The sequence below is a fragment of the Tenrec ecaudatus genome, chromosome 1 (genome assembly GCF_050624435.1).
Source record: "Tenrec ecaudatus isolate mTenEca1 chromosome 1, mTenEca1.hap1, whole genome shotgun sequence".
NCBI classification, from domain to species: Eukaryota; Metazoa; Chordata; class Mammalia; order Afrosoricida; family Tenrecidae; genus Tenrec; species Tenrec ecaudatus.
Window position 1 is genome coordinate 181723627 of NC_134530.1, and position 23103 is coordinate 181746729.

Below are 23103 nucleotides of genomic sequence, written 5' to 3' on the forward strand. Positions count from 1 at the left end.
GAACAAAATAAAGATCTACTTCTTTAAGAGCTCACAATTTACTAAGGGTAAGAAACCTACAAATAAAATTTCACTGAATGTTGCAAGTATATTAACAAAGTGTGTACCAGGTACAACTGTGACCAAAAACATAATGAAGAGTCCATTCTGTTTGAATAGGGAAGGAAGGCATCAGAAGATGAGCACCTATCTTGGGTTCTGAAGGATCAGTAAGAGTTTGACAGGCATCTCAGGGGCAAGGATATCCCATGTAGAAGAAACAATACATGCAAGGGGAGGGAATAAGCATACCATCCCATTCATTAAAATTTCCTGTTAAGTTAAAGTAGCTCAAAGGCCCAGCTTAAAGTAGGGTCTAGGAAAGGGAAAGGCAAGACAGATACACAGGGCTAAACATTATAGGATAGAGATTTGACATTTCTTCTAGAGTTTGAAAGAGGTGAGAAATGTCATCTGATCTGGGTTTCAGAAAATTCCTTATGGTGTCCAAAAAAAAAAATAAGAGCTAGGAGTATTGTCAGGACATGACTGTTAAAGATACTACAACAGTCATGGCAAATGAGGAGGCTCAAAACTAAAACAGGATCTGGTAACCAACGGAATATGTGGGTTCTAGTAAGGGGGAATATAGTAGAAACCTGATTTCTGGTATAGATTATTACGTAACCTAGTGAAAACAAGAGAAACCAGGAAGAAATAGAAAGAGATTAGTTTGGGTCTTAAGGAGCTTGAGATGCCTTACTAAAGGCTAACCCTCCTTCTCCACAGTCTGCTAGACCAGTGGTTCTCAACCTCCCTAATATAGTTCATGTTGTGGTGACCCTTCCAATCATTTTCGTTGCTACTTCATAACTGCATTTTACTACTGTTATGAACCACGGGGAGCCCTGTGGAAGGGCCTTTCAACCTCCAAAGGGGTCATGAATCACAAATTGAGAACCACAGATCTAAACTGATCATTGAAATGTAGTCAAAGCCATTGGGCCTCCACTCACTTACTCAATGCAAGAACACATTGTTCTGTTAAACTGGCATTCCATGATGCACACTTCCCCAACAGGATCACTGAAGACAAATGTGTGCATAAGCAAATATGGTGAAGAAAGCTGATGGTGCCCGGCTATCAAAAGATATAGTGTCTGGGGTCTTAAAGGCTTGCAGATAAACAAGCGGCCATTGAGCTCATAAGCAACAAAGCCCCCATGGAAGAAGCACACCAGCCTGTGTGAGACCACGAGCTGTCAAAGGGAACAGGTATCAAATATCAAAGAACAAAAAATCATATCGTTGTAAATGAGGGTGAGTGCAGAGTGGAGACTCAGAGCCCATCAGTAGGCAACTGGACACCCCGGGTTTCTGAGGGAGGGAGGACTGGGGAGGGAGGGGGAAAAATGAGAAGCCGATATTAAGGGCTCAAGTAGAAGGAAAATGTTTTGAGAATGATGATGGCAACAAATGTACAAATGTGCTTGACACACTGGATGTTATGTATGGATTGTTATAAGAATTGTATGAGCCTCAATAAAATGATTTTTTTAAAAGAAAGAAATGAAGTCAAAGCTCAGGAATAAATAAAAGGCATGAGTGTAGATGAAATCATGGCCAGGAAATGTACAGACTAAGAAGTGGAGTCCTTGATAGAATTCCAGAGATATGAAATTTACAAAGTAAGCAAAGCGAGTGAAAAGGAGGGGGTAATGAGTGCCCACAAGCTTCAGTTGTCACAAACAGGGTAAGTAAAATTAATTTTGAGAAGCAACTACTGGACTTGAAAATTACAACATCATTAGAAATTTAAACAAGCATAACTTCTTTGAAGCCATGAGGAGAAAAGCAAGCATCAGTTCTGAGAAACAAAGGGAAGAAGGCATAGAAGGTGATGAGTTGCTGAAAGTGAAAATATGCTTTGAAGAAGGTTACTTATAAACAGAGGGAGGATTAGGTAAACACAAGATGGAGAAAATTGATTTATTTTCATGGTCTTCTAACAGATGACTTGGGTACATATGTAAATATATTTATATGTGAGGATGGGGAAATAGATATATGTGCATATAGTTATAGGTTTAGTATTAAGGTAGCAGATGCACATTGGTCGTCCACTCAAATACTCCCTCAATGCAAGAATACTTTGTTCTATTAAACTGGTATTCCATGATGCTCACCTTCCTGACACGATTGCTGAAGACAAACTGGGTGCATAAGAAAACGTGGTGAGGAAAGCTGATGGAGCCCAGCTATCAAAAGATACAGCACCTGGGGTCGTAGAGGCTTGAAGGTAAACAAGCAGCCATCTAGATCAGAAGCAACAAAGTCCACATGGAAGAAGCACACCAGCCTGTGTGATTACGAGTTGCCAAAGCAATCAGTTATAAGGCATCAAAGAACAAAACCTCGTATCATTGTGTGCTCACCTCCCAGACACGATCAAAGAAGAAAAAGGGGTGCATAAGCAAATGTGAAGAAAGCTGATGGTGCCCAGCTATCAAAAGATATATAGCATCTGGGGTCTTAAAGGCTTGAAGGTAAACAAGCGGCCATCTAGCTCAGAAGCAACAAAGCCCACATGGAAGAAGCACACCAGCCTGTGTGATCATGAGGTGTCGAAGGTATGATATCAATTATCAAAGAACAAAAAATCATATGATTGTAAATGAGGGCGGTGTGGAGTAGGGACCCAAAGCCCATCTGTAGGCAACTGGACATCCCCTTACAGAAGGGTCGCAGGGAGGAGACGAGCCAGTCAGGGTGCAGTGTAGCAATGATGAAACATACAACTTTCCTCTAGCTCCTAAGTGCTTCCTCTACCACCACCCCCATCATGATCCCAATTCTACCTTACACATCCGGCTAGACCAGAGGATGTACACTGGTACAGGTAAGAACTGGAAACACAAGGAATCCAGGACGATTATCCCTTCAGGACCAGTGGTGAGAGTGGCAATACTGGGAGGGTGGAGGGAGGATGGGGGTAGAGAGAGGGAACTGATTATAAGGATCTACATATAACCTCCTACCTGGGGGACTGACAACGGAGGAGTGGGTGAGGGGAGACGTCAGACAGTGTAAGATATGACAAAATAATGATTTATAAATTATCAAGGGTTCAAGAGGGATGGGGAGCTGGAAGGGGAAAAATGAGGAGTTGATGCCAGGGGCTTACGTGGAGAGCAAATGTTTTGAGAATGATGAGGGTAACAAATGTACAAATGTGCTTTATACAATTGATGTATGTATGGATTGTGATAAGAGTTGCATATGCCCCCAATAAAATGATTAAAACAAAACAGTTGACTTGGGCACATTTAAATATTAGGAAGGGGCTGAAAGCACAAGAAAGAAAAGAAAGGTAACTGGAAGCAAAATGTCTTCTAGTGTTTGGGAGGGAATAAGATCAAGAGCAAAGAGGTGCATTATCCTTCAACACTTCTCTGAACTAGAAAGACTGAAGGAAAGTCGAGATATAGAACAGTGTGCAGCTTAGGACACAAAGCTGAAGAATTGCCTGCTTGACTCCACCATCTGCTGATAAATTCAGAGCACAACTGGGAGTTATGATAAACAGCTGGTGGCAGTAAGATCCTTCAAGGTGAGATTCCTTAAGCGCTTAAAAAACGGGTAACTACATGAATTAACCAGATGCCAGGTCTTCTCAATTATGTGGGTAAAATCACCTATAGGTCTATCTCAAGTCATTTAGAATTTGGGGGCTGCCATTCAGACAAGTGAATTTTCAAACAGCTCCCCACATGAATCTGAGGGGCATTCTGTTAAGCAGCACAGAAGGTAATCAACTGGCTGGAAGACAGCAGATCCGAAGTGCAACAATTGTTATGTGCCCCTAATAGGGACAGTGTCTTTCATTCAAAGAGCCAAGATCCCAGAATCTAGGGGCATTCGGAATGAAGCGCGTGATGCTAAACCTCGGAGCTTGAAAAATGCAATGAGGTAGATGCTTCTCAGAAATAATGCCTCAACGTAGGCTGTGGACCTATGTCTTCCCCTTACACTTCAGGATACATTGCCGTCGAATCTTAGAAATAGCGGTGTGGAATTTGGGATGCATTAACAAGAGTGGGGACATTCCTGGCACAGTTCTACGTAAAAAGAAAAGGGAAACAGTGGAAGAGACCCGGGACTAGTCCAACTGAGTGTGGCTCAGACCTGTCCTCAGACCTGGGACGCCGCGAAATCACGACCTCGGGACCGTTGGTTGGCTTTGCCGGCACTCACCATCGTGTCCGGATCGCAGCAGGAGAGAGCAGCAAGCGAGAGGAAGCAGCCTCCACCAGCACCAGCGCGCGGTTACTCCGGCAACAGAGCCCCGCCGGAAATCGCAAAGTCGCCCCGCCCCTTCGCCACAGCCTGCTCTTCTAATGGCTGGGAATAATCAAAATCCCGCCCACCGACTCGACAGACCCGCCCCCTTTTCGCCGTCGCCTGGGACGACGGGACGCCACATTCGACTTGTCGACGTCACCACTTCCGTTTGGCTGACAGTGACCCGGAAGTCTGAGTAAATAGGCTCTTGTGTTCCAAATTCTGTTGGATTTGGCTTTCAAATACATTTCTCCCCGTTTCTCATTTACTGAAACCTTACAGCGAATTCGTGTTCTATGCTGATTTAGTATAAACACACTAGAGAGGGTTCTCTAGGAAAAGTGTTCCGGAAGCGAAACCCTTAGTAATAGGAAGTGATTGTTGAGTGAGTAGTTTGTTCAGAGAAGGACTTGGGCGGGGCGGCTTCGGAATGGAGAAAGAATCCTCGTCGAAGTTCACCTGGTGACACTTGCCGGAGAACCTGTAAATCGAAGCCTTCTGCTCCAAGGAGAAGAAGACTCCCAGAGGTGAGTCCCAAACGGGCTTCCGTAGCTAAGGGGAGCTGTGGGAAAGGAACCCAGGTCTGCATTGGAGCTTGATACCATCGCTAGAGATTTGAAGAAACCCGGTTGTGCCGAGAAGGGCTAGTTCAGACCGGGACAAGACTTCCCATGTCAACTTCCCAGGATGGCCAACTTTAACTGACTTACCGCTCCCTGCCTGCCACTTTCACACCTGTTGCCCACTCCCCCCTCCCCTTCTGGAGGTATTTCCTGCGGGAAACACATCACCTACTTGCACCTTTCCCTACACATTTTTTTTCCGAGCACGCTTTCAAGGACCGCCGCTCTGACAAAGGGGAGTAATTGTAAATGACGGGAGTTTGTGACTGTGAACGAAGTTAGCTATAGGAGTCCTTTGTGCCGAGTCGAGGATTCAGTACTCGATTATTTTTGGTGGTGACACTAGTTGTCATCTAGTGTATTGGTGATCATATTAATATCACTGCATAAGTATCCTCTTCCTCCCAAGGTTCTAAAACGAATCCTTGAATCTACCCAGTCAGGCCATACATGCTTATATTTCTGAAGGCATACACTCAAGGTATGTTTTATTTTACAGTTAAAAGCTACACCGGTTTAACTTTTTTTTTTTACCAAAAAAAGTGTACATTATCTCCAGTAATCTCTTGTTTCATAATGTAAATTAGTTTTAAAGTAGAGCTACCCCCAGCACCAACTTCACAACTAGTTGAGGATAACTAAGCAATAGGGAATCGTCAGACTAGAGCTGAGAATAAGTTATCCATATATTTCAAAACTTAAACCCACTTCCATCTAGTTGATTCCAATGCAGATGTAGGGTTTCCAAGGTTGTAAATCTTTAGGGGAACAGACAGCTCATTTTTCTTTCATGGAACATTTAGTGGGTTCCAACAGCTGACCTTTTTGTTAGCAGTTTCAGGCTACCAAAGAGTGCCGTTTTTCAACTTTAGACATCCAAAATTACCAAACTCATTGCCATTGAGTCAATTCTGACTCATACTGATCCTGTAGGGCAGAATAGACTTCTCCCTTTGTATTACAGGAACAGAAAGCTTCGTCTTTATTTCCTGTAGCAGTTGGCAGATTCAAACTGTTGACTGTGGTACCACCACCAAGCTATTTCTCACAGTCCTCCTTAATTAAGCTAACACCTTAACTAGAAATAGTGTTTACAATTCCTCTATATGACATACTAGGGTTCTCGTTCAGACATGGAAGGGTTTATTCTAAACAAACAGGTTTAACATGACTGATCTTGGCCACAGGTAAGTTCTCTCAGTAATAACATTGAGTCTCATAAAAAAGGTCCAGTGAAGACAAGGGCTTCCAAGTGGGTCTGCTGAGCCTCTTGAGAATAGTGAGGTCAGCTCAGCCCCTGTATTTTGGGATTCCCAAGGGGTTATCTTGATAGTCTTTTTCTTGAAGGACACGGGACAACTTTGGGAACGAAGTCGAAAGAAGGTTTAAGCCCATGGGGAACAAGGAATGATTTTATCACAACAATGCACCCACTCATTATTCAAGCATAGCAAGGGCTATCCTAGGAGAATTTCTTTGGGAAGTCATGTCATTCATCCTCCAGCCCTGATCTGACTCCTTCAGACTAATATTTGTTTCCCAAATTTGAAGAACATTTCAAGGGAACGCATTTGGAGCTCCTCAAAGATGCCGTTTGTCCTTTCCATGCAGTTTATAAAGTTCAGAATTCTCGAGAGAACAGCTCTAAAGATGTTTACATAGAGATGAAAACAACTGCCTTCACAAGTGTATAGACCTAGATGGAGGAGATGTCAAGAAACACTAGCTTCGCATTTGGGTCTTTTGCTTCATAAAGGTTTCTGTGATTTTGTCGCAGTACTTTTTTACTTATCCTTTGTATAGGGTAACAGGTTTATGTCAATGATACCTTTTATCCTTTTGGTAGCCATCATGCCACTTGTGAGAAAGTATTACGATGAAATTTCCTTTCTAAAAGGACTATATGTAGAAGTAATTTCATATTTAAGTTGGAAACGCTAGGTGAATGTGTCTCATAGTATTATGTTTTTAAATTCTTTCATTTTTTACATATCTAGATTTTTCCAAAGTCTTAGATTGCATTACGATTGCCTAAGAAAAAAGATGGCTACTCCTAAAAGCTTGGAGACCAAAGGTAAGTGCTCTCCTTTTGTTGACAATTGCTTTAAAACATGGCATTTATGACAATGTGAAAGAATGAGCCAGCCAATAAAATTTATAGCCCTGGAGTGAAGTGGCCTACACCTTGAACTGCTAACCACAAGGTCAGCCATTGAAACTCACCAGTCACTGCATGAAAGCGTGAGGCTGTGTGCTCCCACTAAGCTCTAGTCTTGGGAAGAGGATGGGGCGGTTCTAGCAGTTGCCTCTCAGGGCTGCTCTATGTTGGAATCAACTCCGTGGCAGTACGTTGGGATTTTTTTTTAATTGCTCATGTTTCATATTTGTTCATTATTATTCTGTAGTACATTGTTTACATTTGAGAGCTTCAGATATACAAGTGAATATTAATATTGCATAATAGTTACCATATGGCTATTCACTCTTAACCACTTAGTGTAACAGGGACTCCAAAAGCCAAACTCAGTGCCATGAAGTTGATGCCGACTCAGAACTGCGCTGTGAATTTCCAAGACTGTAACTGCGTACAGGAGTAAAGTGCCCTTCTTTCTCCAATGGACTGGCTGGTAATTTTGAACTGCTGATCTTGCAGTTAGCAGCCCACTGTGTAACCGCTACTCCACCAGGGCTGCTTATAAGTGCCTACTAGAGTTTAGACTAATTAATCATTTAAAACATTTTAACTCGATGCCTCGCTGACTAGCCGCGTTGGCTAGCTGTACACTCCGAGCGGGTGTGGCATGGGAGGTATGGCAGTGCCATGGTTCCATTGGGGCAGCAAGTTGTACTTGACAGCAATGCTCTCGCTGTACCTTCTGCTTCTTTTCAGACTCCTCCCCTTCAAGTTTATCCTTGATAAAAAATCGATGAATTTTATTTTTAGCATTGTTCCCCCCCCCCCTTTTTTTAAACTCTGCAGCTCGTTTCTTCCAGGATTTCAGTTATTATCTCTGAGAATGGCATCCAGATCTGTCTGTAGCCTAGATCTCTTTCCCTGCGACTCATTCATTGATAGTCTACTGCATCTTCACTTCGGCATATTCAACAGTCTCCCAAAGTGAACTTCTGACCTGCTCCCTCTACAAGTGAGGCCTGCAAGTTGGGGCCATCAGTGCGAGAGGGGATACCAGTTTGCAGCAAGCTGACCTCCAGCAGCAAATGCTCTCTAGAATATTAAAATGTGCTTGAGCAACAAGGAAGAAAAGATCATGCCAGTGAATACTTAATAGACTATAATTAAGCTGTGTACAGCAGCATTTCATGCCGCTAGAAGTGTTTATTGTATTAGAATGGGCCAACCAGAAACTATAAAGGAAAGTAATAAACAGGTTTAATGGGAGATAAAAGCAACATTTAACATTTAGTTAAATGATAATTACAAGTGAAAGCAGCCAGCATGGTGTTTGGCAAAAAGCAGAATTAATTAATTAATAATTACAGTAATAGGATTAGAGATTAAAAGTTATTTATTGGCAGGCCTCTGAGAAATAAACACTTTTGTTTGTAAGAAAGATTAGTTACAGAGCACTTTCCCATTCATTATTTTATTTCATCTTAATTATCTAGTAAGGAAAGTAGCGTAGGTCAGCTATTTGTTCCAGCTGGACATGCTATAATGTTAGCTACTGTTGTCAGTGAACAAAAGGTGCTTGCGGTGGATGGCCTGAGAAAAGGGAAGACATTTATTAGGGCTGACATTTACCTGTACTTCCTATGACTGCCTCAGAAGAGAAACAAGATGATGTGGGGCTAACAGCTACAGAATTTCCTCCCAGGACATTTGAACAATCCTGTCCTCATGAGAGGGGTGTGTCATTGCTGAAAGGACAGTTTCTACATGGGAAGCATAAAATAATTGTAGCATACATAAGTATATAATACAATGCTTTTCTTGGGAGTATGATTATAAAGGTATTAAAGTCATAAAGTTGAAGGAAAGCATGCCAAACAGTAAGGCCTGACACATTTAAATATTGATATGTAATTCCATAAAGTATCTTAACTTTAACACTAGTTCTGTGAACTGGTAAGTATTAGATGAAAAGGGATTTCATGGTTCGGTAAATATGAAATTCTGGATTTAAGGAGAGGGTCATACTCAGGATTTCTCGGAGACTTTAGTGTACTAATCGATATTGTGGAGTTATTAAAAAGAGATGATACACAGTATTGCTCATACTGATTTTAACCCGGAAACTTTATTCATGGAGACTGTGGCAAGAAGAATGGATTCCACGTGAGGACCTGTGGGTCTACCATTTTCAGAGCCCTGGTAGCAGCAGAGAGCTCTGAAACGGGCTGCTAGCAGCGACATCAGCAGAGCAAACCCCCCACCACTCTGAGGGAAAAGATGAGGCTTCCTGCTGCCATAAGGAGTTACCAGCTCAGAAGGGCGTGGGGCAGTTCTATTCTGCCCTAGAAGGACATCAGCTTAAGGGCAATGAGTGAATGAAAACTGAATTTTAATAGATGGTATTTATGGCATTTTAACTAATAATTAGTTTTGCCAAATGAGAATCCCAAAATTTTTAAGTAGCAGAATTTAACTCCTTACTAGCTGAATTTGTATGCCTTCTGAAATTTGTTAGACTTTGCATGTTAGTGATTAATACTTTAGCATAGAGGGAAAGGTAAGCATATTGTAGATGCATTAATTATGAGATGTGAAAATGAAATCTTCTAGGTAGTTTTCTCACAGATGATGAAAGTTCCTAAATGTTAAGGCATCTTTTCTATGTCGTTCATTGTTTATTTAGCTGACGGTACAAAGATTAGTAGAACTTTTCCTGGCTTGTACGGCTTTCAACAGTCGGGTACAAGAGAGAACGAATTGTTCTAAAATACTGTTGGATTTTCAGTATATTCTAAAATCACTGTGGGATTGGGAGGAGAGAGAAACTAAATGAACTGCTGCCCAAGGGTATACAGTAAGTGGTAAGAACAGGAATTTAAACTCTGTTCTTTTGACTCAAAATTTGCTATTCACTTCACTGTCCAACCCTTTGATTTAGAATGCTTGTCTTCATAGATAGATAGTTTATGAATGAAGCCGAAATGCTTGCTTAATAACAGCCTGTAAGAGCATATTCTTTTTACTCCCGTGTTCTAGAGCACAGCTGGCTGAGAACTTTTGCAGTCAGCTTGATCCAGAATATGAACTTTGAACCCCAAGTAAGCCAAGTATTAATCTAAAATAAAAAGGCTTCTATTATTTTATTAGACATGTATTATATTTTTTAAGTTTTAATTAATTTTATTTTGAATTTCATCAAAAGTTTGTGAAGATTTACTTTTTACATGAAAATACCTACATGTAGTTCCTTTCATTTTCCTCTAGGGTTTTAAAGGTTAAGATATTGACTATATGACTCTTAGTAGAAAAAGCATGCCAATGCTATTCCAGTGTTTGGCTGGTGGGCTCTAGGGCCCTCTCACCTCCTCTAACCTCACGCAAGCAGAGCCAGCAGAAACCCAGGATTCTTACGATGAGGCAAAAGTCAGACATTGATCCTTACACCAATCTTTTTTGCCAGGGCTTCAAACCATATATATGTATTTTTTTCATTCCAGTTATCATTATAACTCACTCAAATTTTTAAAATTAAATACTGTTCCAGTTTCTCTTCACCAGCCATGACAACTGCTTTGAGTCTGTTTTGTACTTTTCAATATCAAGTTTATATTCTGCAAGTAGATAACCTAGAATAATTTCATCTGAAGGATTATTGCTTCTAATTTAGTCTTGCATTTTCATATTAGCTGGAATTTTATACATCCCAAATTTTATAATTAGTTTTGAAAGGAGCAATAGTAAATGATTTATTTCTACACATCATTAGTGATTAAATCTGAACTGACAAAAGGCTCAGTTTTAATCATTGTCTCAAACATTTCAATCAAAAGACCAAGTATATATTGCCATATACAATGTTACCTCAATTGTAGAACTCCATTCATTCCAACTTTTTGTTTGAACACCAAATGTTCAAGAACTGAACACAAACACATGATTCACCCTCAGCCTCCACAAGTTTTTTCAAGGTGGATTTTCAGTTCCAGTGTTTAGCAAAATTATGAACCCAGAGCAGATGTTTTTGGAACTTTGCTGTTCAAGTATGGAAAGTTTGATCTTGGAGCTATTCAACAAACAAGGTCACATTGTAGAATTCATTGTCGTCTAGGAGGTTCTCAGTACAGGGCCCTGGGCTAAAGAATGCCCTCTCGCTCAGCTCGCTTCTTCTCAGCAGTGGTGGGGTCCCTTCTCTGCTGCATCAGACTGGCTCACTTCAAGCCGCGTAGGATGGCAAATCCATCAGTTTCCGATTAGGAAATTTGTGGTCTCATTCCACAAGGATGCCTTGAACCTTATTGCATAGTCTCACCCAGTTATTTGATGGGACTTGGCAAAACCATAATGAGAAAAGTTAAATAAAAGCTATCCATCATATGCACTAGTGCCTTATTTGATTTTTTGTTTTTGTTTTTCCCTTGCAATTTCCCCCAGCGTGGGGAAAGACCATTCGAATCATAAATATTAGATGTGCTTTAATTCTTTAACAAAAGATTATATGTTGGTAAAAAGTTTAGGAATTGTTTTATTGATTCCTTTGAAAAGGTAAGGAAACCAAGAGCTGATATCAAAGAGTCTAAGAAGGAAGAAAATGTTTTGAAACTGATTGTGGTAGCAATTGTACAACACTTCTTGATATCACTGAACTATTAAATGGTATGATGTCTGGATTATGTCCTAATAAAATGGTTGGAGGGGCGGAGGTCAAAGGAGCCCTGGTGGCATTCTAATTCCGAGTTTCAGTGCAATCTGAAAAGCCAGCAGTTCAAACCCACCAGCTTGAAACCAGTAACCGCTCCACAGGAGAAAAACTGGCTTTCTACTCACATAAAGAGTAGTCTCAGAAACAAATGAGGCGGTTCTACCCTGCCATATAGTGTCGCTATGAGTCGGCAGGGACTCAACTGCAGTGAGTTTGTTTGGTTTCAGAAGGTAGAGAAGTGTCTTGCTTCGCCTATGTAATCATTGCTCTCAATTATGAAGCTAGCACCACAGACATTTGTCTTCCCACCTAAAAGGAGGCCATTGCTCTTGAATGTGTCCCAGATTAGGCTAGTGCGTATATAATAAAGATTTCTATGTGTCGCAAGAAACAAGAGAAGTATGAAAATGAAGGTACCAGGTGAGGCAGATCTCCCTGTCTGCTTGCCTGTGTCCATTGGCTAGTATTACTTGGGCTGTTTATAAATACCTGAGTGAGTAGAACAGCTGAAGGCTTTTTTAATATGGGTAAAAACAAATTGGGATTACAAGTTGAATTTCCTCATTGGAATTTTACCATATGTGTTTTGTTAGAAAAGAGATTCCTATTAAATACCCATTAGTGTCTCTTTGCCTTTTAAATTTACATTAACCATGTTGTGAGTCGTTTATGAGTCTCTGTTACTTAAAAATCTGACTCAAAAATGCTATGACTTGCCTCTTTGGGAAAATGCTGGAATTCCTGTTTAACCGGAACACAAGTGGCTTAACTTACTTATTTCTTAACTTCTGTGGGGCAGAATGGTGTGGCTGTAGTTTTTAATTTTTTAATCCATAGTTAGCACAAGGTTTTTAAGTAGTTCTTAAAGGCTAGAGTATCTTACTGATTTAAATCTGATAGAATTTACATTAGCTGTACAAAAACCAAACTTACTGCCATAGAGTTGATGGCGACTCCTGGTGACGCTGTGAGACAGGATGGAACCTCCCCTGTGAGTTTCTGAGACTGTGCAGGAGCACAAAGCCCCGCCTCTCTCCTTCTGCACAGCTCATGCTTCCCGACAGCCGACCTTGCCGTTAGCAGCCCAACTTGTAGCCACCAGGGCTCCTTGCCATTAGCTAGAGTCACACAAATCTAAAGCCAGATTTTTTGTTTGTTTGTTTGTTTGTTTGTTTTATTAGGGGCTCATACAACTCTTATCACAATCCATACATACATCAATTGTTTAAAGCACATTTGTACATTCATTGCCCTCATCCTTCTCAAAACATTTGCTCTACACCGAAGCCCCTGGCATCAGCTTCTCATTTTCCCCCTCCCTCTCCGCTCCCCCCTCCCTCATGAACCCTTGGTAATTTTTAAATTATTATTTTGTCATATCTTGCCCTGTCCAATGTCTCCCTTCACCCACCGTTCTGTTGTCCATCCCCCAGGGAGGAGGTCACATGTAGATCCTTGTAATCGGTTCCCCCTTTCCAATCCACCCTCCCTCTACCCTCCCAGTATCGCCACTCACAACTGGTCTTGAAGGGTTCATCCGCCCTGGCTTCCTTATGTTTCCAGTTCCTATCTGTACCAGTGTAGACTTGCCAGACTTGCAAGGTAGAATTGGGATCATGATAGTGGGGGTGGGGGAGGAGGCAGCATTTAGGAACTAGAGGAAAGTTGTATGTTTCATCGTTGCTACATCGCACCCTGACTAAAGCCAGATTTTTAAAATGTGATTAGACCTTTATTTTTAAAACAATTCAGCAGACATATTTTTTCAAGAGCTAATGTGCCACATACAGCATGTTTTAATTAAAATTAAACTTTTATCCCACATTCTAAAGTATCCTGTTTTATTTTTGTGAACTAGAGCTCCAAGCCCCCAAGAGGTATTTTAGTGTGTAATTCCTGTACAACTGGTAAAATAATTCATTCTAATGTAAAATGTTTGATGAACTAGGGCACGTTAATGGCACCCCTGGTGTCTTTCTAGCTCCTAACCAACATAACTCAGAATTTCCAATACATTGTTGTATGTACATAGTAAAAGAGACTAGGAAAAAAAATTGTTGAAACAAATAGTCCTGTAGTCTAATGGTTTTAGCATAAGAGAATAAAAACCAGCATTTTGTTTTATATTAAATAATCTTTCTTTCCCCCTCTTATCAATATGCAAAACTTATTAGAGAGTTTTATAAAGAAGAAAAGCATTGTAACTATGAACATTGAATGAGTGCTTACTGTGCCATTCTAGACACTTAAGGCTGCATTAAGCACATATTTAGCACGCAAATAAGTAAAACTACCCACGGAGTAGATCTGACACCTTGAGTCATTTGGTGAGATAGTATGATGATATAAATCTGTACCAAACACATTAATTCTTTGCTTGAGAGTGTGTCCGAAATAATTAAAAAATTGAGACAAATCTGTAGGTGTGAAAGCGTTCACAAATGCATTACTTATTTTAATGAGAGATTGGAAAGATTCTAAAATAACCAACAGTAAAATTATAATTAAGTAATTTTTCTATGTTAACTTCCAGAAATATTTTGTTGCCATTAAAATGAAAAATATGACTAGCAAAATAGAGAAAGATATTAAACTTTCTTTTTAAAAAAACAGTTTCATTAGCACATAGTTTAGATATCATGTAATTTAATAGTTCAGTTTTATTAAAAAGAGTTGTACAATCACTTTTAGAAGGTTTTCTTCTTTCTCATACTCATTGTTATTAACACCGCATTAACCTGCAAGATATTACACTTTCAAAATTGATTATGATTTAAATTATTTTAAAATATTGGAGAAATTTGAAAAAATTGAGGCGCTATTCTACAGTGGAAGGCATGTTGCTAACTTTTCGTATTAATATATTTTTGAAATGTAATGCTTTAAAATAGTACAGAAATCAGATGCTGTGTGCCTACAAGTGAGGGGATCTCCTCTGCTCTGTAGCTTCTGTATCACTGCTACAAAGTTAGAAAAATAAGTTTACTGAAAAATAGAAGCTTAAAAATGAAGAATATCATTACTGGCATTTCCCTTGCTGTAGGACACAGTGACAGGTGACTGTGTCAGAGCTGTTCTCTTAGCATTCTCTGAGCAGGCTGGCCGCTTCCCATTAGAGCTCTTGGGCCAGTTTCCTGCCATACGGGTGGCAGCAATGCCTTTGTTTCAATGTGCAATGTTTACACATTATGTGATCCCTCTTTTAATATGGCTTTGTACCTCAGAAACTCTTAAGTAGCTTAACTTTTTTTTTTAAATCATTTGATTGGGAGCTCATACAACTCTCATCACAATCCATACATACATCCATTGTGTCAATCACATTTGTACGTTTGTTGCCATCATCATTCTCAAAACATTTGCTTTCTACTTGAGCCCTTGGTATCAGCGCCTCATTTTTCCCCTCCCTCTTCCTCCTTCCCTTCCTCCCTCCCTCACAAACCCTTGATAATTTATTAATTTTTTTTCATGTCTTACACTGTCCAATGTCTCCCTTCACCCAGTTTTCTGTTGCCCATCCCCCTGGGATGTAGCTCATTGTGATCAGTGCCCCTTTCTTTTCATGTCTTGTGGTGGTGCTGTCCTTATGGTCTGCTCTGAGTGGGAATATCGTCCTCAGGACTTGGTGGGACAGGATATGTTCCACTCTCTCTCCCTCTCCCTTCCTTGGCTCCTGTGTGCTCTGATCAGACATGCCCCCCCACCCCCCCTGCTGTAGTTTCAGTGCTGTCCTCTGAAGTGAATTCTGGGGTGAGGGGGTGCTGACCACCTAGTTGGGATTGGGGCTGACCTCTCAGACCTCTCTATTGGTTCTCTCCTTCATGCCAATATGTTGCATTCACGTCTTGGAGCACCGAATTGAAGTCTGGTCCCTCATTCCCTGTGGAGATATAAACAATACCCTCCCCTTGGGTGGATTAGTGCTCTGTTCCCCCTCTACCCATGTCTCTTTTTTCCCCTCCTTCTTAGTTGGCTACCATAGGTACCCCTGGATTTGGTCTGGCCCCTGCCATACTATCTGGACCTCACCCCAGGAATGTTTGTATACAGTAGTTTTTTTCCCTATGCCCCCTTTGCTTACCTCTGTGGACTCATGTTGTACTTGTCTGTTTGTGCTTGGCTTACTTCACTTAGCATAATTTCCTCCAGTTTTTCTCATGAGTCGATATGCTCCATGCATTCAACACTGCTTTTTAGGGATGCATAGTGCTCCATTGTATGTATGTACCACAGTTTTTTAATCTATTTGTCTCTTGATGGCATTTGGGTTGCTTCCAACTCCTTGCTATTGTGAACTGTGCCGCAGTGAACATTGGAGCACAGATGTCTGGCCGTGGTTTGTTTCTTGCCTCTCCTGGGTAGATGCCCAGTAGGGGGATTGCTGGGTCGCATGGTCGCTCCATACTCATCTGTCTTAGAAATTGCCCAATCTATGTCCATCGTGGCTGCATGTACCTACAGGCCCACCAGCAGTGGATGAGAGCTCCTGTCTCCCCACAGCCCCTCCAACACTTGTTGCTTTCTGATTTTTTGAATTGGGCTATCTTTGAGGGTGTTAGGTGGTATATCATTATTGTTTTAATTTGCATTTCTCTTATGGCTAATGATCAGGAACATTTTCTCATGTTTATTGGCCATTCGGATTTCTGCTCCTGTGAAACTTCTTTTCAGGTCCTTTGCCCACCTCCTCAGTGGGCAAGTAGCTTAACTTTTAATGAAGCCAAACCATGCCAAGCCCACAGCCATAGATTTGATTCCATCTCATAAAGACCCTACAGGATTGAGTAGAATTGCCACTTAGACTTTCTGAGACTGTAAATCTTTACAAAAACAATGCCTCATCTTCCCCCACAAAGTAAATAGTGGGTTCCAACCACCAATCTTTGGGTTAGCACCTGAGCACTTACTTTCAGTACTATAGCACCCGGGCTCCTTGTGTAAGATTGTACAGTAATATAATATAGCTTTACCAAATTGAGTACATTTTCTTAATTATATGTTACACCGAAACAGTACTGCTATCATTCACATGTGATTTCAGTATATCTAGAATTTCCTCGGGAGTCCTGGTGGCCTAGTGATTACTCTTTGGGCTGCAACCACAAGTTCAACTCAGTAGCAGTGAGTTTGGTTTTTGGTTTGAGAATAAGGTACAAAAAAACCACACACTCTTTGAGTTGATTCCCAAGGTTTCAGAGAGCATTATCTTTATCTCAAAGAGTGTGTGGTGTGAACCCTGACAACCTTGCTGTGAGCAGTCCCACACCTAGCCCACAGCTCCGTCAAGGCCAGTCTCTGATAGCAATTACGATTAAAGTCATAAAAAGCTAAAAATTATGTTACAGGTCTTTGCCTTAGGAGATTACATTACAATTAACTCATTGAATTTGACTAGATATCGATGAATCGATTAAAATCTGATTAATCATGATTATTAATTAAAATGTCTATAGAAACACATTTTCTAAAGAAATATTTTTGTGCATGCCTATCACGTATTGCCTGGTAATATAGTTTGTTTTTTTAATATATGTCCTGTCTCTTAAACCAGATTAGTTTCTGGAGCATAGAAATCCTTGCAACCTCACACAATTTCTGGCCTATAGTAGCTCCCAGATCAACAGGTCTTTTCTCTAGAGCAGTGGTTCTCAACCTTCCTCATGCCGCGACCCTTAAATACTGTTCCTCGTGGTGGTGACCCCCACCATAAAATTATTTTCGTTGCTACTTCATCACTGTAATTTTGCTATTGTTATGAATCGGGCGACCCTTGTGCAAGGGTCGTTCGACCCCCTGTGGGGTCACAACCTATAGGTTGAGGACTGCTGCTCTGGAGGAACGGCCGACGGGTCAGCAAGAAAGCACTAGCTGTTGCACAGCCTTGGACTCCTATTATAAATAGAGCGAATCGTGTCTACCTCACAGGGTTGTTTTAAGTGCCTGAGTTGTACGTAAGAACTGGAAGCTCGGCCGTATCCTCTTATATGAGTGTTGGTTATTTATGAGTCTTAGGGTTTCCTCATTTAGTGCTCAAAAGTAACCCTAGGGGGTAGATGGTAAATTCAGTGTATAGAGGTTGAAACTGAAGCTCAAAGAACTGCAGGATCTTGTCCAACCTTGGGAACAGTAGAAATCGGAGCTAAAGTTGTATCTGGCTTACCCCAAGGCTTGTAGTCTTTGTACCACCAGGCTCCCTCCAGCTGCTTAGAGCGTGATGCTTTTCCTCAGGCACTCATCACACTTGCTGGGAAAGTAAGATTAGCAAGTATAAAAAGGCAAGTTCCAAACAAAATGATTCAAATAGTGGCATTTCTTCCCAGTAAGTAATTCACGCTTTGTTTCCCATTGTTAGCCACCCTGCCTTTGACCCCAATCCGAGGAGCAGGAGATGGAATGGAAACTGAGGAACCACCTAAGTCTGCTGAGGTCACCTCGGGAGCCCAAGCCACAAAGCATCGCGTCCGTCAGAGTCCTCGGAAGAAAACCGTTGCATCCGAGAGCCCAGGAGTTCTTCAGCTAGGGAAGATTCTTACTGACAAAGCAGTGGAAGTGGAAGCTGTAAGAATATTTGTCCCCAAGGCTGCTATCACCCATGATATCCCTAACAAAAACGTCAAGGTTCAGTCCGGGGGACATCACAAAGGAGAATTCCTCAGTCTGGCCGAGGGAGTCGTGGAACCTAGGAAAGAGCTATGTGAAGTAAAGAGTGTGTTGGAAAAGCTCAAGAACTCTGAAAGGAGGTTACTGCAGGACAAAGAGGGCCTTTCAAACCAGCTCCGAGTTCAGACAGAGGTAAGAACAGCCGTCACAGCTTTCATGAATACTATCCCTGTAAAAGTTTGGAGGTTGGAGTCTAACCAAGGGCACCTCAAAAGATAGGCGTTGGCAATCTGTTTCCAAACAATGCACCAGCCATTAAAATCTCATAGAGCACAGTTCTGCTCTGGCGTGTGTCGGGCAACCCGGAGTCACAGTCAGCTCTGTAGCAACTCCTTTGCCAGGTTTGCTCTTTGTGTACACCTGGACCTTCTAAGCCTGCTGCTGAGAAACTGAATATGAAAAACAGTGCTTGATTTTATTGCTTTAATCTTTCCAAAACCCTTTGTCGTTTATTTTATTTCAACTTGCTGTTAACCTGTGGGACAGAATAGAATTTCCCCGTAAGGTTTCCGAGGTTGTGAATCTTCCCAAAGAACCCAGTTGCCAAAACTTTATCCCCTGGAGCTGGTGGGTTTGAACCGCTGACCTTTTAGTTTAGTAGCATTTTAGCCACTATACCACCAGAGTTCCCTTGCTTTGTTCTTCACATCTTATTAAAACATTTTCTCCTAATCACTTTGCTTTTTTATTAGATTTTAATCTTTTTCTTTCTTTTTTTTTATACTAGTCCTCATGGCACTGTGATTAGTTGTTTTTGTCTAAATACCTAAAAATTATCTTTAATTAATTTCTGATTACAAAAATAGTACACACTATTGTAGAAATTTTAGAAAGCAGAAAAATATAATAATCTGTAATTACCAAAACAACTATAATCATACCATCCAGATATAACTATATATAAAAAGTTCATCTTAGTTTTTAGCCCACTTTTTTTCAAATACTAACTGGCATTCCACTAATTAACATGCCCCCATAACAGTTGTGAGGATGACACGAGACAAGCAGTTTAGATCTGTCGCACGTGGGGTCACTGAGCCAGAGCAGCTGCGGTGGCACCCAGCACCAGCCTGGCACGATGTAGAAACCCTGAGGGTGCTGTGGGTTTAACACTGGGCCATTAACCAAAAGGTCAGTGCTTTGAACCCACCAGCCACTCTCCAGGAGAAAGATCAGGCAGCCTGCTCCTGGAAGATTTACAGCCTCAGAAAGTTCGCCTTTGCCCTGTAGGGTTTATGAATAGGAATCCACTAGATCGTAGGTTCTCAAACGTAGTTGACCTACTGCCCCTTTTAGAAAAAAGGATATTTCCCTGGCAATTAAAAATGTTTAATCCAAGATAAAGTGTAGGTGCCTGCTTTTGTACACCCCCACCCCCATGTCATTCCAGTGTCTTGCAGTGGACAGTATCACCCACTTAGGGAAGCACTGGACTACCTGGCAGTAGGTGATGACACAGTGCTGTTTTACAATGTCTTTAATCAGAGATCTTCATATGACTGCACCATAATTTACCAGTACCAGCCGCTCTTCAGGAAAAAAGATGAGCCTTTCTGATCCAGTAAAGAGTTACAGTCTTAGAAACCCACAGGGGCAGTTCTACCCTGTTTGACTCCACTGCAGTGAGTTTAGTTTTTGGTTATTATTGGAAATTTTTGCTTTAATCATTTTATATTTTCAATAGCAACATTAAAAACACACATAAACATATGCTGGATTACTGCCTTTGTTTAAATTCCTGAACGCAGGTATCTCAGATCTATTAAAATTTATTTTAAAATATTCAATAAAATAAAATATCATATAATAAACATTCTATATAATATTTGTAAGTGTTAATTGGAAGCAATTTGTAATTTTTGTGATGATATATATTCTTTTTAAAAATTTTTTAAAACATTTTATTAGGGGCTCATACAACTCTTATCACAATCCAAACATATACATACATCAATTGTATAAAGCACATCCATACATTCTTTGACCTAATCACTCTCAAAGCATTTGCTCTCCACTTAAGCCCTGTGCATCAGGTCCTCTTTTTTTTTTCCCCTCCCTCCTTGCTTCCCCCTCCCTCATGAGCCCTTGATAATCCACAGATTGTTATTTTGTCATATCTTGCCCTATCCGGAGTCTCCCTTCCCCCCCTTCTCTGCCATCCATCTCCCAGGGAGGAGGTCACATGTGGATCCTTGTAATCAGTTCCCCCTTTCCAACCGACTCGCCCTCCACTCTCCCAGCCTCGCCCCTCACACCCCTGGTCCTGAAGGTATCGTCCACCCTGGATTCCCTGTGCCTCCAGCCCCCATATGCACCAGTGTACAACCTCTGCCCTATCCAGCCCTGCAAGGTAGAATTCGGGTCATGGTAGTTGGGGGGAGGAAGCATCCAGGATCTGGGGGAAAGCTGTGTTCTTCATCGGTACTACCTCGCACGCTGACTGACCCATCTCCTCTCCTAAACCCCTCTATGAGGGGATCTCCAGTGGCCGACACTTGGGCCTCGGGTCTCCACTCTGCACTTCCCCCTTCATTCACTATGATATATATATATACACACATATATATACACATACATATATACACACACACACATACATACATATATATATATTCTTTTTTTTTTGCATGATGCCTTATCCCTGGTCCCTTTGGCACCTCGTGATCACACTGGCTGGTGTGCTTCTTCCATGTGGGCTTTATTGCTTCTGAGCTAGATGGCCGCTTGTTCAGATGATATATATTCTTACTGCAAGAGGTTGTTTATAGCCAACAGTTAACAGTTGTAGAGATTAGTTCATATATATTATGAAACTTAAATATTTACTCTTACTTTTTGATATGCATTTGAAATAATGGAGGGCCAAAATGGTTCCACTGTCCTGAATTTTATTACGTTGAAATCATTAACGTTACTTAAGCTTGCTGGTTTTGTTCTCTGCTAGGTAAATCGTGAGTTAAAAAAGCTGCTGGTGGCTTCTGTTGGGAACGATCTTCAGTATCACTTTGAACGTCTGGCCCGTGAAAAAAATCAACTTATCTTAGAAAATGAAGCCCTGTGTCAAAACACAGCTCAACTTTCTGAACAGTTAGAACGCATGTCAATCCAGTGTGATGTCTGGCGAAGTAAATTCCTCGCAAGCAGGTATTTTCTATTTTAAGTGGTATTTTATTTCTTGGGTTTTGCTCTGTATGTTATTTAAGCCTTTGACCAATAACATAAGGAAGTAGATTCAGTGTGAAACTCTCCTAAGGTTATCAAAAGATTTCATCTTTAAATATGGCCTCCTCCTCTTCATGGTTACACAGTCTCCCTAAATGGATAAGTGATTAAATAAGGAGTCTGCCTCACTCCAGAATGTTAGGCTACTTCTGTATGTGGCATAGTGCGTATGAGTCGGGCTGCAATCCACAAGGTCGGCAGTTCAAAACCGCCATCCACTCTGAAGAAGAAAGGCTGGGCTTTTCTACCCCGTAAAGAGCTATAATCTTAGAAACTCACAGGGGCAGTTCTGGCCCTCCTATAGGGTGGCCATGAACATGTTAAGACATGCTTTTAAGGTTTCCATCTGAGTTATTACTTATTGTTTCCATCAAGAGAAAACTAGTTACCTAAACTGTGATGCATCTAATCAATAGAAAGTATGACTTTAAAAAAAGCTGAGTGACTCTGTATGTGCAAATATGTAACTATCTGCAAAATACATTATTAAGGTTAAAAAAAAGGTATAGAAAAATTTTAATTTATTCCTTTTATGTGATAAAATGGGTGTATCATAAACACATTGTCCATCACCTCACATTCACATTATGTTCTATGAAATAGGTTGTTAATGTGGAGTGGATGGTCAGCAAGCATCATACTGTATACGGGCAGTGCCCAGGTTACAAGCGAGTTCATTCTTAAGTCTAACTTTATGCTGAATTTGTACATATGTCAGAACAGTATGATTTATATCTAACATCAGTTAAATATTTTTCCTAGAATGTACAACACCTTTCTGTGCAGAAAAAACATTAAAGCAACATTTCTAGATAAACTAAAGCTCTTTTAATGTAATACAGTAATGATTATATCTTGATGCATATCACAAGGTAGCACTCGTTTGCTACTATGAAACATTATATATACCTCAAAATAGGTTTTGTGGCAATTGGGACCATATATATGCATTTGATCATTGCCCAAACAGACATATGGTACATGACTACTTTTATGTAGAGATACAGTCATAAATAATTTTTCTGGAAAAATATGATATTTTATTTCCTATATATGAAGAGAGGTAGGGATGTTGGGCAAAAGAAAAGACTTAAGTCTTCATTTTATGTAAGATTTTCTACATTAATATTTTACAGGTCAAAGTGATTGGACAATGAGTTTTTGCTTCCTTTAAAATTGCCTCAATAAAGAAACTTTTTTTAAAAATTTGAACAATGTAGAGTAAGATTGAGGTATAATCCAAAAGTCACTAAACAGGAAAGTTAAATAACTCTCAAAAAAAACCAAACTCACTACGATCAAGTTGATGCTGACTTAGTGACCAACCTGTGAAACAAGACTGTTCACTGGAATAGAAAGCCCAGTCCCGTGGAGCTGCTGCTATTTCCAACTGCCAGCCATGCAGATGACAGCCCAATGCGTAACCACTACACCACCAGGGCTCC

The 23103-nt window shown here is 40.7% G+C and overlaps 2 protein-coding genes across 2 annotated transcripts in view; one reads left to right on the plus strand and one right to left on the minus strand.

Annotated features, from left to right (window-relative positions):
• The window catches only part of NME7 (NME/NM23 family member 7), a 297332-nt gene extending 292985 nt beyond the window's left edge, over window positions 1-4347 (minus strand). The window contains exon 1 of the mRNA XM_075564565.1: window positions 4234-4347. Within this exon, the coding sequence (XP_075420680.1) occupies window positions 4234-4236 (3 nt within the window). The 5' untranslated portion in view covers window positions 4237-4347. The remainder of the gene's footprint in view (window positions 1-4233) is intronic.
• Window positions 4348-4524: 177 nt separating this feature from the next.
• BLZF1 (basic leucine zipper nuclear factor 1) overlaps window positions 4525-23103 on the plus strand; it is a 31209-nt gene continuing 12630 nt past the window's right edge. Inside the window, exons 1-4 of the mRNA XM_075564591.1 lie at window positions 4525-4847; window positions 6941-7017; window positions 18129-18568; window positions 21381-21580. Of these exons, the coding sequence (XP_075420706.1) occupies window positions 6987-7017; window positions 18129-18568; window positions 21381-21580 (671 nt within the window). The 5' untranslated portion in view covers window positions 4525-4847; window positions 6941-6986. The remainder of the gene's footprint in view (window positions 4848-6940; window positions 7018-18128; window positions 18569-21380; window positions 21581-23103) is intronic.